The sequence below is a fragment of the Silurus aristotelis genome, assembly GCF_946808225.1.
Source record: "Silurus aristotelis genome assembly, chromosome: 12".
In the NCBI taxonomy this organism is placed as follows: domain Eukaryota; kingdom Metazoa; phylum Chordata; class Actinopteri; order Siluriformes; family Siluridae; genus Silurus; species Silurus aristotelis.
The window spans coordinates 27,503,580-27,521,167 of NC_139585.1; the positions used below are offsets into that span (position 1 = coordinate 27,503,580).

The window sequence follows — 17,588 nt, forward strand, 5'->3', positions numbered from 1 at the left end:
TGCCTCTTTAATTTTTTTGTAAAAAGAGTGCAGTGAGGGAAAATTTCCATTGCAGGGCAGCTGTTCAGCTTATTATACATAATTCAGCATAGATACGAAAAGTCATTTGTATTTGTATAATTCTCTGACGTGTGTGGACTTGGTTAAGGAAATCATCAAGGAGTAAACAGAAGAGAGGAAAATATACGTAAGTGGTAATAAACACGTACACAATTATATAAAAAAAAAAAAAACATTTCAGTTTTGTGTACATTTTGAGCTGTTGCATTTCCAAATGATGGAAAATACTTTCTTTTTTAAACACAGCATTTTTGCGATAGGTCAGTGGTGTACCTAGTGGATTGGGATAAAATCTTAGAAAGGATGTTGGCAGCAGTTGGTCTGGATTGAATATTGCATAAACTGTAGTGTCTCGAGTTTTTACAGATGTGTAGTGTCTCATCACAGAATGGTGAGAAAATCAAGGTGGAAACACTTGCTATGGGTGTTTAGGGAAATGGCCAAAGTGGTTTGTGCTACCAGTAAGGACAGGAAGTGAATAACTAATATAATTACCGTAATTTCCGGACTATAAAACGCACCCTTGTATAAGCCCTAATTTGACAAAGATTTTTATTTTTAACATAAATAAGCCGCACCTGTCTATAAGCCGCTGTCTACACTGAAACTAATGAACTTTACACAGGCTTTAACGAAAGACACTAAATGCAATATGTTGCGCTTCTATTAGGAGCAGAGCGGTATTTTGGGAATACAGCATGCCACTGCATTCTTCCCGTATTACTGCGTGTGTGGAGACCGAGGAATATGTCCTTATTATTTTCTGATGCGCATTTCTAAGTTTCTTTGACTAACCCATAACGCTGTTGCCAAGAAAAATAAAAAAGCACGAGTTTTAAAAACCTGTCTGTGCTTATATGATGTGTTGTAACTGGAGTTAGTAAACTCTCCCTTCACCCTGACTCAACGCGCTACAACGGCTAAACAGTAGCCGACCAAGAAAGTCATTGTTCACTGTCTTCCTCCTTCCTTTCACAACTACAGTGGTACCTTGACCTACGAGTGCATTAATGTACGAGTTTTCCGAGGTACGAGCGGTCACTCTGTCGTTTTTTTTGCTTTGTTACGCGAGTAAAAACTTGAGGTACGAGCTCGAGACGCCGCTGCTAGATGGCAAAGTGAAGCCAGAAAGCGAAGATTGTGACGAAAATTAAGATAAGCAAAGAAAAAGTAAAAATTTTAAAGTTTAGGGATACGTAGTGTACAGGAGTGGTAGTAAAAAACGAGTTTTCCCTTCGCCTCCGCTTATCGCCTCTCCCCCCTCCACACACACACACACACACACACACACACACACACACACACACACACACACACACACACACACACACACACACACACACACCCCACCGGCGTTTTCGTTAGCTCAAGTCGTCTCATCTCCAAGGAAAATACACTGAATAAAACCTTATTATATCTTTACATACTCTTTCTATTATGTTTTTACAAGATATGTTATTTAGAAATGTATTTTCCAATTTAATAACATGAAACATAAAAACGGGGTGTCATTTTGAGGGTTGGAACGGATTAATGCCATTTTAAGTATTTTTAATATGGAAAACTGATTTGATGTGCAAGCTGATTGAGATACGAGCTCGTCCACGGAAAGAATTAAACTCATAGGTCAAGGTATCACTGTATTTCTCTCGGGAGTTTATCTTTTGTCATCGTCGTGCGCCACCGGTGGACGTTTTTTCTCCCGATGCTGTTCAGCTCAGAACACAGGTGAGGTGCGTTTTTTTTCGTTTCCGTTCGGAAATTTCATTGGTCTAACGTTATGTTGCTCAGTTTTTTGGCTTGAAGTTTGTGAAACCGGGAAAAACCAAGGAAAAATCCATAAATTAGCCGCTTCATTGTTTAAGCCGCGGGGTTCAAAACGTGGGAAATAAGTAGCGGCTTATAGTCCGAAAAATACGGTACTCTTTGTAACCATGGTGACATCCACATCTTGAACTGATTTGTGGATCCACTGCTGGCAATTTAGAACAGGAATCTGAACATGGGAACAGGTTTAGAGAAGCTGTACGGGAAAAGAAAAACCTTTCACCAAAACTGGTAAGGAGCATGAGCTGAATATTATGTTCACAGATGCAAACATGGTGCTTTTAAAAGAAAAGAAGACGACCACCTCTGTGGAACAAGGAGGAGGTTTGATTGTGGCAAATGGAGCCTTGAATCTGTGCAGTGAACAATTATGTCTTAAGACTTCAAAGCCATTCTGAAGTGAAAAAATTTACTGCCCAGCATCAGGAGACTCTGATTCAGTCACAGTTAATGGGTCCTCCAGCAGGATATCGACCCAAACATACAGCAAAATGCACTAAACTGCACTAAAGAAGACTAAACAAAACAAGTGGCCTTCAGAAGGTCCTGAGAGATGATGGTTTCCAGGAAGCAGAAGTAGTCAACAGCGGGGTTGCACACTATGGTGGGGAGGGTGGGGCTACGTTCTTCCTGAAGTCCATCTCCTTCTTCAGTGTTATAACAGCATTGAGCTCCAGGTTGTTCCGACTGCACCAGGTGACCAGATTGTTGATCTCCCACCTGTAGGTAGACTTCAGAGATGAGCCCACTGAGGGTGGTGGTGTCTTCACACTAAAGTAGCTTTACAGACTGGTGACTAGAGCCAGTGCTGATTGTCTGGGAGTCACAGTCATGTCTTCATGTCCTCCCATTTTTACACGTTGCCTCCTGTCAGTCAGAAAGTCTCAGTGTAATTCTCTTTCATTTGAGCATGCATTATGTTTTTAAACTTTCATTTGTCATTAGATGATTTTATGTACAAGATTATACTCAGAAGTCTCTGTATTCCAGAGGGATTTCATTATTTATAGAAGATGATGCACTAAAGCTATTTATAGCCCCCCAACTCTCTATGGGACAATATACTCAGACATGATGGTCATGCACGACACGCTCATGGTGTATTATTCTCCCCAAATACTAATAAATTATTCTCATTAATTATATAATGTTAAATAAGAATATAGACAAGGACAAGAAGATAGAATATTTCTTTCTCCTCAAATAATAGAGATACTTTCACTTATAGAGTTTATAGAGATCTTTCTGGAATGTGACGCACCTGAAAATAACGTAAATCTGACAATAATTCTACAAGTCGTCTGGTTAAAGAGTTGAGTAGTTATATAATAAAGTTTAAATAAATAATAAATGATACATTTTAAACCACTGCATTGATACAGCATTGCTTTCCACTGGTGCTTGACTTACGCTCATCCCTCATATTAATAAAAAAATAATAATGAAATGCTGAATGTGTCAATAAAATGTTTCCAAGCAGCAGAACAGTCTCAAAGTGAGAACATTTAACTGACATAAACGCATCCAGAATTTCTGCAAGTCTGACAAATGCCCGTGTTGTTGTTTTGATATAACAGATTTAAGTGTTGCATAAAAATATTGTACATGAATATAGAAATTCTAAATTTCAATTTCAAATAGATTGAAATGGGACGTCCAAGAATCTCAGCCAGAAGCATGATGTTCAGATATACACATGCCTTTGGTCATTTTGTGAATTGCAAAATATGAAAATATGAAATTGCATCCTTTGATTCAGTATGAGGATTTGATCCAAAAAGTCTGTTTGTTTAATAATACATTCAGCAGGAAGCATAAAAAATGAGTGCTTCATTAATTGGTAGTGACAGTAAAGTAAAATCGGCATTAAAGCATTCTGAAAATATTACCTCCTCTTTAGTTTAATTCAGGAGAGCCTACAGGGATTACAAATATGCTCCTCCATGGTGTTGGTCACCAGCCAATCATCCGGCCATTAACTCCTACATTCAGCAGCAAACACCAACTTATATTTCACCAAGACTTTAAGATCTGGTGTATAGAAGTGATTTGACTTGCCAGTAAATTTTGACTCCGATGTTCATGAATGCATACAAAACACACACTTAACTAGCCTTATGTTACTGGATGAGTCATAGCGAAATAATACAATTTAGAAGGATCAGCAATCGACAGGAACAGATTTGCTGTTAATTTATTTTTTTATATATACTGTATATATAAGTATGTGTGTATATATGTATGTGTGTGTGTGTTGTATGTCTCTGTGGATAAGGGCTTCTGCCAAATGCCGCGTATATATATATATATATATATATATATATATATATATATATATATATATATATATATATATATATATAGTATTAAGAATAATTGGAATAAAGAGAATATCTAATAAACTATGAAATAATTTAATGAGGATGTACATAATGAGTGCTGAATATATACACTGTTGGTTAAAGCATTTATAGATTTGTGTTCTTCATGTTCAGGTTATAATATCAGTATTCTCCTGGCCTGATAAATCACGTTCCTGCACATATGCAGTATATAGAACATAACCGTCTTGCAGTGCGACAGCCGTGTTTATTGACTGCTGTTCAGTCATTGTAAAGTACAGACTATACACAGATGGTAAAAACAGCAGCTTCCCTTCAATTAACATGATCACTTGATATGACAAAGATCGTTTATGGATGTGGTGAGGGACGACGTGCAGGTGGTTAATTTGAAAGAGGCAGAGAACAGGGGGGGTATGGAGAAGGATGATCCGCTGTGGTGACCCCTGAGACGAGCAGCCGAAAGAAGACGACTTGATGTGACAAAGATAATGAAGAGAAGATTTATTTCATTTTTGTGAATTAGCCAGAGATCGTTTGTGATGTGCATTAAGAAGCTTCCTGTGTTCAAGGTCGTCAAGCTTTTGGGATGTCAGTCAAACACACAGCAGTTCAATCGCAATTCCAATCCCACATCCTGCAGGCACAACAAATGAAGAGAAAAATAAAAGGAAAGCAGACAGACTGTTTATGGAACTGTGTTATGGTTAGATAACTATGGCCAAAATTGCAGAATGTGGTTTGTGTTCTGGGCTTAAATATCTTCATGTTCAAATGCATTTAAAACTCTTACTCCCCTTACTCAGAGCCATTGAGCTCTATAGTCAATATGGATCTGTCCCAAATGCTGCCAAAGCTGGCTGTCGGTTGCTTCACCACCTTCTTCCCTGCTCTTAAACTGCTTTAGTCTTTGGTCCCCTGCAGTGGTGGACAGTAATTAAGTAAATATAAGACCTTTATTGTAACTTCACCTCATTTCACAGCAAATATTTTACTTTTTACTCAACTACATTTTGCGAAATCAGTCGTTCCTTTTTATTTATGAGGATAAAAACGTAACTGGTGAAACACGCAGCGAGCCTCTGTTTTACACGTGTTTTGATTGGTGCTTGGTGGTACATACATCACAAACATACAGTTCAGCATCAGTTCAACAGCAAGCAGAACATTTTGAGAGGAATAAATGATAAAGAAACTCCAGACTCGAACTCGACACAACACACGTGACCTCATTAACATGAATTTTTGAAGTAGTTAAAAAGAAGATTTTGGACTCATGATTAATTTATTTATTAAGCAAAGAGTCTTGTGACAAAAATTATTTTAGTAACATTACAGCCATAATAAATCATAGTACTTTGGATACTTAAGTGCATCTGAAGGCAAACACTTTTGTACTTTTACTCAAGTGACGTTTTAAAGGGAAAAGTTTTACTGAAGTCATATTTTACTGAGTGTACAGTATCTCTACTTTAACTCAACTAGATGCTTTGTGTACTTTGTGTCCACCACTGGTCCTCTGAAAGAATTGGGGTTTTGAGCAGCTAAAGTCTGCAAAGCAGGTGCTCATGATCCTTTTAAAGCTTGAAATGTAACTAGGCCTCCAAAGAGCATCAGGCCCTTGTTAAATAGGACTTCTAGGTTCTAAGTTCCTTCTGAGTTGGAGAATATGTAATATAATCTCATCAGTAACTCTGTGTGACCCTTTAACTAATTTAATGTAACATTGTTTTGTAACTGCTGTAAATGTCATTATCTTCTCTGTTAGTTTTACAGTAGCAATGGAAGGCAAACCTAAGATGGAACTCCTGGACAGAGTGCAGGTGTACTACATGGGAACGGCTCTCATTCTAGTCGGCTCTCTGTTTGTTCTGAGTAGCTTCCTGGCTCTGGGCTTCACTGGAACCTTCCTCGGTAAGTAATTATCAGGTTCAGATCATGCAATTTATTCATATATTCATCTTAAAGCTCATGATCAGGTACATATTCACATCCTCATAGTCTGCTCAAGTTTACAGTCCGTGTTTATGATCATTACTGCATTCAGAGACCATTCTGTCCATCCAGAATCTAAACACAATGAATATATTATTTCTAAGATGTCTCTGTTGGAAAGTCCCATGTTTGTAAAGTGTATTGCAGTACAGGAGCTATAATATTGATACTGACTTGACAGGTCTGAAAAAACAGGTGGTTTGTGGTAGTGACATCTTTTATTTTGATACAGTAAATATTGTTGATCCACTTGAAAGGCTACAGAACACTATAAGAAGAAACATGGAAGGATTTTCTTCTGTTCTAAGTGAAAGTGTGAATAATTGTTCTCATTTGTTTTGACAGGAGATTACTTTGGTATTCTGATGGAGCAGAAGGTGACAGGCTTCCCTTTTAACCTCATGGATAATCCAATGTACTGGGGAAGCACTGCCATTCACCTAGGCCTGGCCTTCATGTGAGTCTTATGAGATTAAGTGTGTGAGATCCTGAAATATTGATGAAATATTTACATTTCAGTTTAGCTACAGTCAAAAGTTTTTATTTTCACAAAGTCTGATGCTTCAGTGATGTAAGATTTGATTGGAGCCCACCTGTGGTACACTCGTTTGATTGGACATGATTTGTAAAGGCACACACACCTGTCTATAGAAGATACCTTATTAGGCATCATGTTTATCAGGTTCGGGTATACCTCTTGCATTCTGGTCTTGCACATCAGCCAGCTGTGTACATGGCTTTGCTCATGGCTTTGCTCATGGCTGTGTTCATGTGTGTTCATGTGTGTTCATGGCTGTTCTCATGGCTGTGTGTGTTCATGGCTGTGTGTGTTCATGGCTGTGTGTGTTCATGGCTGTGTGTGGTCATGGCTGTGTGTGGTCATGGCTGTGTGTGGTCATGGCTGTGTGTGGTCATGGCTGTGTGTGTTCATGGCTGTGTGTGTTCATGGCTGTGTGTGTTCATGGCTGTGTGTGTTCATGGCTGTGTGTGTTCATGGCTGTGTGTGGTCATGGCTGTGTGTGGTCATGGCTGTGTGTGGTCATGGCTGTGTGTGGTCATGGCTGTGTGTGGTCATGGCTGTGTGTGGTCATGGCTGTGTGTGGTCATGGCTGTGTGTTCATGGCTGTGTGTGTTCATGGCTGTGTGTGTTCATGGCTGTGTGTGTTCATGGCTGTGTGTGTTCATGGCTGTGTGTGTTCATGGCTGTGTGTGTTCATGGCTGTGTGTGGTCATGGCTGTGTGTGGTCATGGCTGTGTGTGTTCATGGCTGTGTGTGTTCATGGCTGTGTGTGGTCATGTGTGTTCATGGCTGTTCTCATGGCTGTGTGTGTTCATGGCTGTGTGTGTTCATGGCTGTGTGTGTTCATGGCTGTGTGTGGTCATGGCTGTGTGTGTTCATGGCTGTGTGTGGTCATGGCTGTGTGTGGTCATGGCTGTGTGTGGTCATGGCTGTGTGTGGTCATGGCTGTGTGTGTTCATGGCTGTGTGTGTTCATGGCTGTGTGTGTTCATGGCTGTGTGTGTTCATGGCTGTGTGTGGTCATGGCTGTGTGTGGTCATGGCTGTGTGTGGTCATGGCTGTGTGTGGTCATGGCTGTGTGTGGTCATGGCTGTGTGTGGTCATGGCTGTGTGTGGTCATGGCTGTGTGTGGTCATGGCTGTGTGTGGTCATGGCTGTGTGTGGTCATGGCTGTGTGTGGTCATGGCTGTGTGTGGTCATGGCTGTGTGTGTTCATGGCTGTGTGTGGTCATGGCTGTGTGTGTTCATGGCTGTGTGTGTTCATGGCTGTGTGTGTTCATGGCTCTGTGTGTTCATGGCTCTGTGTGTTCATGGCTGTGTGTGTTCATGGCTGTGTGTGTTCATGGCTGTGTGTGTTCATGGCTGTGTGTGTTCATGGCTGTGTGTGTTCATGGCTGTGTGTGTTCATGGCTGTGTGTGTTCATGGCTGTGTGTGTTCATGGCTTTGTACAGTCCATCTGCTTCTTTGTAAGAGCAGAGCAGACACTGCATTTTAGCAAACACCACTGTGCCTCACTCACAATACTGATTTCTGTCAAAATGATCATTATTTCTAACCCACAGATAGAAAACCTGTGCAAAAAAGATTTAATGTCTTACTGATTCCCTGAATTAGTGCATGTTTATAAATGAAACAGTGCTACAGGGATGAAAATGAAATAATGCTAATGATGTTGTCAGAAACACTTTAGATGCATCGCAGGAGCTTAATGTCATCACTCTTAACTTTCTGCCTTAGTGGATGTTGATCACATAACTACATGTGGTTGCGATGGTAACTATGGCACAAAAAAAAGTCTAAAAGCAACTTCCTGGCTTAGTTGCTAGGCAGCTGTTGCTGGAGCGACTGGTCCATGGTCTCCAAGCCCTGCTCCTGTGGCCTCTTTTATTTTCTTCATCTTTTGCACTGCTTTTTTTTAATACACGTTCAATCAAACCTCTGTTCATGCGTCAGAGAAACCAGAGGATGTTTAAGGGTTTTCAAACTGTGTCTTATTTTTTTTAGAATAAAGCCTCTTTCCCAAACACATGAGAAATGTGTGAGCTTGATGTTATTCAGATCCTGGCCTGCCCATTTGCTGAATTGTTGGCTTGTGCTCCCAGTTCTTTGAGTCACACAGTTCTAGGTGGACCATTGGTCCTTCTGTCCTTCTGTGTTCACTGAAATTACTCATACTGGCAGTCAGTATGCTGTGGGTGTGTGTGGCAGTGTATGAAAGCAACTGGCTTTCAGTCTATTAACCTACTTTAGTTTTTCACCAAAGATGTTATAAAAAGCCATTTTTGTCGGACAACAAAGTCAGAGGACGTCTTACTCAGACAGGAAAATAGAGGGGCTGAGACATCAAGATTGAGAGAGAAGGCACGTGATTTTACACAAAAACTATTGAACTTTAGATTCTTGACTAATATGTGTCGATCATGAAACAAATAATGATATTTATTTATTTATGATATTTATTATTATACATTTTTTATATTATGATAGTGTTAAAGTGTCACTTCACTGCAGGACACTTTATTCTTTATTTATATAAAAAAAATTATTTTTTTTTGCCTGATGAGCATTTTAACCAAAAATGAGTGGAAGATGTTCAGACAGTATATAACTTATCTTTAAATGTTTGACACATAATAACTGCTTAATATTGGCTAAATAGAGAAGAACCTGATCAGTTTTATTTCATATTAATATACTTAATGCATTTTTTATTTAACCTGACAGTAACTGGGGGTCTGGACTGGGAAAGGGGGAGGGGCTTCTCTTAATATGAGAGACGAGCCAAAAACATGTGAAAGCTGCTGCTTTAAAACTGAGTTTAATATTGTTTTCATCAGATCATAGATTCTTTCTGTCTCTTGTGACTTTCATTTGACTCGGTCACTAAGACGTGATTGGTGAAGTGTTAAATTGACGAGAACTCAGATCTGCAGAGAGGAAGTGGAAAAAATCACAGCTCGATGTAGACCTCTCCTTTTACCGTGTACTTCTGACCAAATTTTCTTTGGAGGTAACTTCTGCCAAAACTGCCTTCTACAAGCAAAAGTTTGAGGCCTTTGCACAAGATCCTCGTAAGCTCCACAAAATCTTCTCTTCACTACTCAACCCCCCTGCTGAACCCGCTGCATCCTTCCTGACTGCTAATGACTTTGCCTCCTTCTATGATGAGAAGATTAAGAAAATCTGCCAGACCTTCACTTCCTCCCCAACAATGACTACACAACACAGCCGACAATCCACTACATCTCTACGTCAAGCTTCTCAACCTTAACAGAAGATGAGATACTGCAAGTCATCCAATCTTGCAACCCCACCACCTGTTTTCTGGATCCAATCCCTTCAACCATGCTTCAGACCATCACACGAGATCTCCTGCTCTTTATCTCCACAATCATTAACGGGTCATTAACATCTGGCTATGTACCAACCACCTTCAAGCAAGCAAGGGTAATTCCCATCTTGAAGAAACCTGGATCCAGCAGACATCAACATCTACAGACCGGTATCACTTCTCCTTTCTTTCTAAATCTCTGGAACGCACTGTTTTTTTAACCGACTGACTTCAATGCGGCACAATTCACAGAGACAGCCCTTTTGGCTGTTTCTGAGAACCTCATGCTGCTCGGTCAGCCAAGCTGTCATCTGTACTTATCTTCCTGGACCTTTTAGCAGCATTTGACACTTTTGTCAACCCTCAAGAGCATCGGTATTCGCAGAACAGCATGGAAATGGTTTGCTTCCTACCTGAAAGGTCGCTCATACCAGGTAACATGGAGGGGATCCACATCTGCCCCGTGCAGACTCACCACTGGTGTCCCACAAGGCTCGGTACTTGGTCCCCTCCTTTTCTCCCTCTATAACCACTCCATTGGTGAAGTCATATCCTTACATGGGTTTTGTTATCACTGCTATGCAGATGACACTCAACTAATCTTTTCTTTCCCTCCATCAGATCCACAGCTTCTGCTCGGATCTCGGCTTGCTTGACAGACATATCTTAATGGATGAGTGCTCACCAACTAAAACTCAACCCCAGCAAAACAGAACTGCTGGTCATTCCAGGTGATTCATCTCCAGGTCAAGATCTCCAAATAACACTTCATGACTCTCTCCACTCTCTTCCAGCCACTGCTCGTAACCTTGGGGTAACTATGGACAATGAACTGTCCTTCTTCCCACATGTCGCAAATGTGGCTCGTTCTTGTCGATTTCTTCTCTACAACATCCGAAGGATTCTACCATTTCTGTCCACACAGGCTGCCCAGGTGCTTGTTCAAGTCTCTTGTCATTTCAAGACTTAACTACTTCAACTCTCTGCTAGCAGGTCTTCCCCTGAACGCTTTTCGTCCACTGCAAATGATCCAAAAAGCAGCTGCATTGCTTGTGTTCAATCTGCCCAAGTTCTCCCTCACCAACCCACTGCTTTGCTCCCTTCACTGGCTTCCAGTAGCTGCATGTATCAGATTCAAAAACTGATGCTTGCCTACAGGGCCAAAAATGGACCAGCACCATCTTACCTCAGAGACCTCATCACATCTAGCACTGCACCACGCTGTCTGAAATCCTCCAGAACTGTTTGACTGGTACCACCTTCTCTCAGAATGAGAGGTAAGTACACTTCAAGGCTCTTCTCTGTTCTGGCACCGAGGTGGTGGAATGAACTTCCCCTAGATGTCTGTACAGCAGAGTCCCTGACTATCTTCAAGCGACGATTGAAGACCTTCCTCTTCCTGAAATACTTAAATTAGCACTTTCCAAGTTTGTAGAATTCAAGAGTTATATTTATATTAAGTTTGTAATCTTGTGTACAGTGTAGATTTATTCATTACTAGAGACTCAAAGCACTTTTGTACGTCGCTCTGGATAAGGGCGTCTGCTAAACGCCGCAAATGTAAAATGTAATGTGATGTAAAGCCTCGGGTGTCTGTTAGTTTACCGAATTTTAGTTGATTAGTTGCACTTAATAAAATGAAAACGAGTAAACGAGTTTAAGACGTCACACAGAATGCTTCATGTGTACCGAGAGTAAAGTTCTCATCAGATAGGTCAAAGGCGTGAAGCTTGCTCTTTAATGAGTTTTGTACCTTCAGTTTTTCACGTATTCTGTGTTGTTTTGCATCGGACCAGTTAAGGAAACGTCAGGTGATCTGACTGTGCCATTTCTAAAGTCTGGTTGAGGTTTTCGGAGTAAGGCTCGACTAAACAAAGCTAGAACAAATGATTATATAAAAGAAATTATATAATTTCCATAATTAAAATGAGCCTTTGTGCAGCAGGGACATAATTAAGTGTTTGACCCACATTTATAGATCCAACATAAATCAGGATTTAAATTCAGTAAATAAGTTGTTCAGCAGAAGAAATCCTCACATTTCTTTTTTTTTCGATGCGTCATATTTTATATAGAATTCGATTTCAAAATGGCAAAATTAAAAGGCAAAAAACAAAAAAAAGGGTTCCACCCTGAGCCAGGGTCGATTGAAGGGGATCGCTTTGTATATGACGAGGGTAAAAAGATCTAGAACTCTGGCTCTCTATGTAATTTGATGGCTGTCGTTTAAAGGAAAAGAACAACAGATTGAGAAAACCACACAATCATCTGCTGCTAAGCTCCACACGTGCTGTTCTCTTTACAACACTGAATCATCATCTCACTGCCCTGGTATTTCAGTGCATAACAGTTTGTGGACAAGACTTTGATATTTGCAGATCTTACAGGGTTTTAAGGTCAGAACAAATTCTACTGATGCCCCCCAAAATACTTGCCATTCAGTGATAGATTTAACGAAGTTCATCACGAAATACACGCAGTGGTCCGTTGTGAGCTTTTGTTAAATCTACGACTGAATTTGATTTCACTGCAGTCAGAACGACAGGATGTAAAGTTGAATAGTGGATGAACAGGTTAAGTTGTGGCTCAGTGAGACTCCAAACACATTGATGAGCATATAGTGCTCCTTTCTACAGTGGAAATGAGCGATTATTTCACTCGAGAAGCTCCGCTGTTTGATCAGTAGATCATGAAAAAGTGTTGTTTACTATCAGAATGGGCAGTAAATATAAAGTTCTCCACCACCACCCTATAAACTCTCCAGTGAGCTGCTAATCTTCTAGTTCAGTTTGTTGTGCTCTTTGTAGAAGCATGTTGTTAGCTTGTTAGCTTGAAGATTAACGCCAAACAGCTCAACATCCTGACCCATGAGTGTAATGGGGCTGGTTGTGGTCCTCTTCCTTTTGTAAGTCCATCACCATCTCCTTGGACTTGGACACACTGAGGAGCAGCAGCATTCCACAAAGTTGTTTATTAGGCCGTTAAACTCCTTCTCTCCATCCCTGATGTACCTGTACTAAAAGTCTGTGGTGTCCAGAGTGAAAAGGGGAGAGCACCGTTCCCTGTGATGTTCCTCTGCTGCTCTACAGGTGCTCAGACAAACAACACATCCAGGAGGTGAACCTGCATGCTTCTCATCATCTGTCCTAGCAGGAGATATTGTATGGAGTTCAAAGTACTTGAGAAATTAGAAAAACAATGGGTTTGTTGTATTCCAAAGTGCAAATTAAATAACTGCATTCTGTTTTCTGATCTATTTCTTTGTTTGTTTTGTTTCGCACTGCTTATCCACATTGCATTTCTGCACCATCCATAATTTATCAACTTATTGTATATAGGCCTCTTATGCACTTCTGGTTAGATGTTCACTGCATTTCATTGGCTCTGTACATGTTCCTTACACAATGACAATAAAGATTCATCTAATCTAATCGAATCTATAGAGCCCAACCTCAGAATTTACAGGACTGTGGATGTGTTGTTAATATCTTGGAGCTTTATGCAAACTTCTGAGGTCTTGTGGGATCCATGCTTCAGCAGATTCTAACTATAAGGTGGAACTGCACAATATGAATGGTGTGTGTGTGTGTGTGTGTGTGTGTGTGTGTGTGTGTGTGTGTGTGTGTGTGTGTGTGTGTGTGTGTGTGTGTGTGTGTGTGTGTGTGTTAGGAGTGCCAGTCCTGTAGGAGTTCTCCTCACCGCAGTGGTGGCATTGTGCTACAGAGTGGCCATCGCTTATGAAGGGTGACGTATAAAATATTTTACTTTCTAATTTATTGTAATATTTACCATTGATTCATTCAGAACTAATACTTTAGGTAACACCTGGAGACAAGAAATGTAAATCCAGAGACTGAAAAACAGATTAAGATCCTCCAATTGTGAACTAAACACAAGTTAAGTTTATTTATATTTATATTTATATTTATATTTAATATATATGGATAAAATATGATATAAAATATATTAAATATAATATAAATGTGTGATGTATGTATGTATGTATGTATATATATATATATATATGTATGTATGTATGTGTGTATATATATATATATATATATATATATATATATATATATATATACATACACACACATTTATATTATATTTAATATATTTTATATCATATTTTATCCATATATATATATATATATATATATATATATATATATATATATATATATATATATATATATATATATATATATATATATATATAAGCTGCTAAATATTTTTTCATGCTGTAGCATTGCACTTCCTCGCGAAACTGCAAAGTGTCTTCATACTGAAAAAGTATGGAAGATGTTTCGCTTCAGGTGCTTCTGTGAACAGTTGTGTGTGGGGGTTAGTTTATGCTTGTGTGCCGTGTTTGCACATACGAATGGGTCCGTGCCAGGAGCAGGTTGGTACAATACAGTACTGAAGATTTATGACCTCCGTCCTCCCTGCCTGTGTTCATTCTGTTGAATTTGCAGACCATTCACGGAGAAAATCTATCAGCAAAGGAGCCGGGGCTGCAAACACAAATAATCCTTGAGTGTGTTTGCCTGAGGATCACAGCGGAGCCCCAGAATCGCCACATCCTGAATGGGCCTGATCTTTGAATTCTCAGTGAAAATGCAGATGGACTTTATTTCCGAATGTTACCATTTGCTTATCTTTAGGTTTTAAGCATCTTTTAAAGGTCATCCTTTGGCATGCAGAAGATTCATTTTCCAGATGTTTTAAAGGCCAAACAACAACCATAAAAATGTGAGAATTTTATATTATTATTTGTTCTCTGTTTTATTTATACTTGTTGTGGATGATTATTTTTCCTGTTGACATGTTCAGAATCTGCTAAAGCCAGAAAGTTACATCAGTTACATGAGTTACAAGATTTATTTATTTGTAAATCAGTTGTTTGTTTGGGTAAATAAATAAATTTTCAGTCCACCAATTACAGACTAATAAAAAATGGTTTAATAAAGTATTTTGTTTCTCTTAATTCCTATATTACCAAACTAAAGCATGATGTGTATGGTTTGTGGGAGACACTAAAGTACTCGGTTAGTTAGTAGATTGTGTATAATTAGAAATAATTCAATTTGTGGGAAAATTCACTTGACTCATTTGTTTGTACATGATGTTTTAGCGAACATTACTCAACAAATGTTCAGTGTCAAAGATCCTGAAGAGACATTTCCCATGTGCCATCTATGGAAAGTCAACAAATCAGATTTTTCCAGTGCACAGTAAGTGCCTGATCATGGCTGAGTGCACAAAGCTGCTCATTTTATGGCCGGCTGCTTTGTACATTGCACACTGGTTCATCATGATCACATCGTCCTTTATCCAGTATCTGTGTGTAGTGTATTTCAGGATCAGCAAGATTTCACAATTTAATGTGACTTCATAAATTAAAGCTTGTCATCAGGTTTTCCTGAATTTAAAATTACACTTTAAAGGAAGTGTAATTTCACTTCCTTTAAACTGCAGTGTAAAAGCCAACTTTAAATGTCAGAAATGTAAACAAATTGCAACGATGTGAGAGAAATCCAGAAATTAAAACCTAGTGGATCAGTTTATAACAAACTGACAAGTCATATGCTATTTGTGTGTGTCTTTTGTGTTTAAATATACTGTACTGTAATGTAAAGTATGTGTTATGTGAACATGTCTTTGGGAATGAAGAAACAAATATACATTTACTGCATTATATTCAGCAGTATATTCACTGCACAGACATTCTCCACCTATACATTGTCTTTTCCCTGGTTTAAACAGTGATCTGTTCAATTTCACACTCGTATAAGATGCATGGCCCGTCTCTGACAGAGGTGTAAAGAGTACTTGAAGATCATATTTGAGTCAAAGTTTTAGATTCCTTACTGCAAAATCTACTTTCTATTGATCGTAGATGCACCAGTCCTCAACACCAATACACGTTAGTGAAAATAAAAAAAAGCTGATTTGTGGGGTTTTATTTCCTAAAATGTGCATCTTAACACTGCATCAGCCATCAACCAACAACCTCCCAAACACGCCAGAATGAATCAATCATCAAACAAGTCAGTCAAAAAACGTCTTTCAAAAAGGGATCGCGTCAATTAACAGATAAAATGACAGCATCATGTCACAAAGAACTATTAGTATTTGATGAAAAAATAATATGAAAGTTACTTTAGATAAAGTAACACCAGATATTCAGAGCAGACTTATTTGATGCACTTCTCAGAGAGGTGCAATCTTTTTATTCAACTTCAACAAAAGCTGTTAATAATAAGAGAATAAAGCTGTGATGCAAAATGTAATTGTGTTTATAGTCAATTAAAATACAGTGGAGTAAAAAGTACATCTATTGAATCATAAATGTAGTTGAGTAAAGAGTAAACGTTGCTTATATCTTTGACATGCTGTAAAACTTGAAAGCAAGAAATGACTTAAGTACAGAAACCTTTACTCAAATACTTTACACCACTGTATAATGAACTTGTAGCTCCTAGTCGTTTTTTAAGATTAAATTATATTTGTATTGTGATTTTAATGACTGCATGGTCCAAAAGCAGCTTTACAGAAATACATAGATTCCGAAAAAAAATTTAATGAACACATTGATGGCGATGAGAGAAAAAACCTCTCTGAGATGATTCGAGAAAAATTAGACTCAACCAATCCTCATCTGGGTGACACTGGGTAGAGTGATCATAAAGAATTCCTTTCTATAACTGTGTTTATGATCCAATAGTGAAATTATTTAACCAGGAAATGATTATAGTTTAAACATCAACAGCAGCAGCAAGTGGTTTCCGAATAAATGGCAGAGTGTATTCGAATGTATGGATCAGGCAGGACCAGAGAACAGAAACAGAGTCTGAAACACTGGTAGCTGAGGAGTAGCACATGTAGCTTAAATAGAGGGAGAAAGATAAAGCAAAGATTAAAAGGTGTGCTTTATTATCATGTCTGAGTGATGATGTACATTGTGAGCAGAGTGTAAAGCAGTAGAATTAAACAGGTCCACAATGTAATCCAGAAATGAGGGCACTATGGGACATAAAGCTTTACCGTCAACAAACCTGAGACGGTGGTGAGAGCATCCAAACATCCCTTTTAACCAAAACACAACCCTGAACCATCTAGAACCTCCCTCCTTTCCAAAAGAAAAAACATTGTGAAAGGTTTGATTAAACATACATGCTTTGAGCCTAGATTTTAGACAGTGTCCTAGTCCTGAATATTAATTGGCAGATCATAAAAGACTCGTGTTTATTCATTTATTGATTTATATTTCAATAAGAGTATTTTACAATCAATAGAAAATGTGATTAGTGTGGTTAAGATCCAGGTGATGTGGTCTAGTCTATGCACCTACAGGAGCATCCAGAGAATAATTCATTACAACAATCCACCTAACAGTAACAAAAGCATACACTAGTCTTCTGCACTGTGTAGTGATGTCATATTTTTATCTTATCCTAACATGTCTGACAAGCTTGTAATGCTTTAATATTATCTCCATGACCTTAAA

The 17,588-nt window shown here is 38.8% G+C and overlaps 1 protein-coding gene and 1 long non-coding RNA gene across 3 annotated transcripts in view; one reads left to right on the forward strand and one right to left on the reverse strand.

Moving 5' to 3' along the window:
* Positions 1–15,050, forward strand: part of pemt (phosphatidylethanolamine N-methyltransferase) — a 33,861-nt gene extending 18,811 nt beyond the window's left edge. For both annotated transcript variants that reach the window (XM_083557206.1, XM_083557207.1), the window contains exons 4-7: positions 5,998–6,143; positions 6,570–6,681; positions 13,745–13,819; positions 14,554–15,050. In XM_083557206.1, the coding sequence (XP_083413332.1) occupies positions 5,998–6,143; positions 6,570–6,681; positions 13,745–13,819; positions 14,554–14,608 (388 nt within the window). In that variant the 3' untranslated portion in view covers positions 14,609–15,050. The remainder of the gene's footprint in view (positions 1–5,997; positions 6,144–6,569; positions 6,682–13,744; positions 13,820–14,553) is intronic.
* On the reverse strand, positions 11,835–13,769 carry LOC310734792. The gene is made up of 2 exons (XR_014536134.1): positions 12,821–13,769; positions 11,835–12,394 (listed from the first exon to the last, which is right to left on the reverse strand). It is a non-coding gene; the product is annotated as an uncharacterized lncRNA (long non-coding RNA).
* Positions 15,051–17,588: the final 2,538 nt, after the last annotated feature.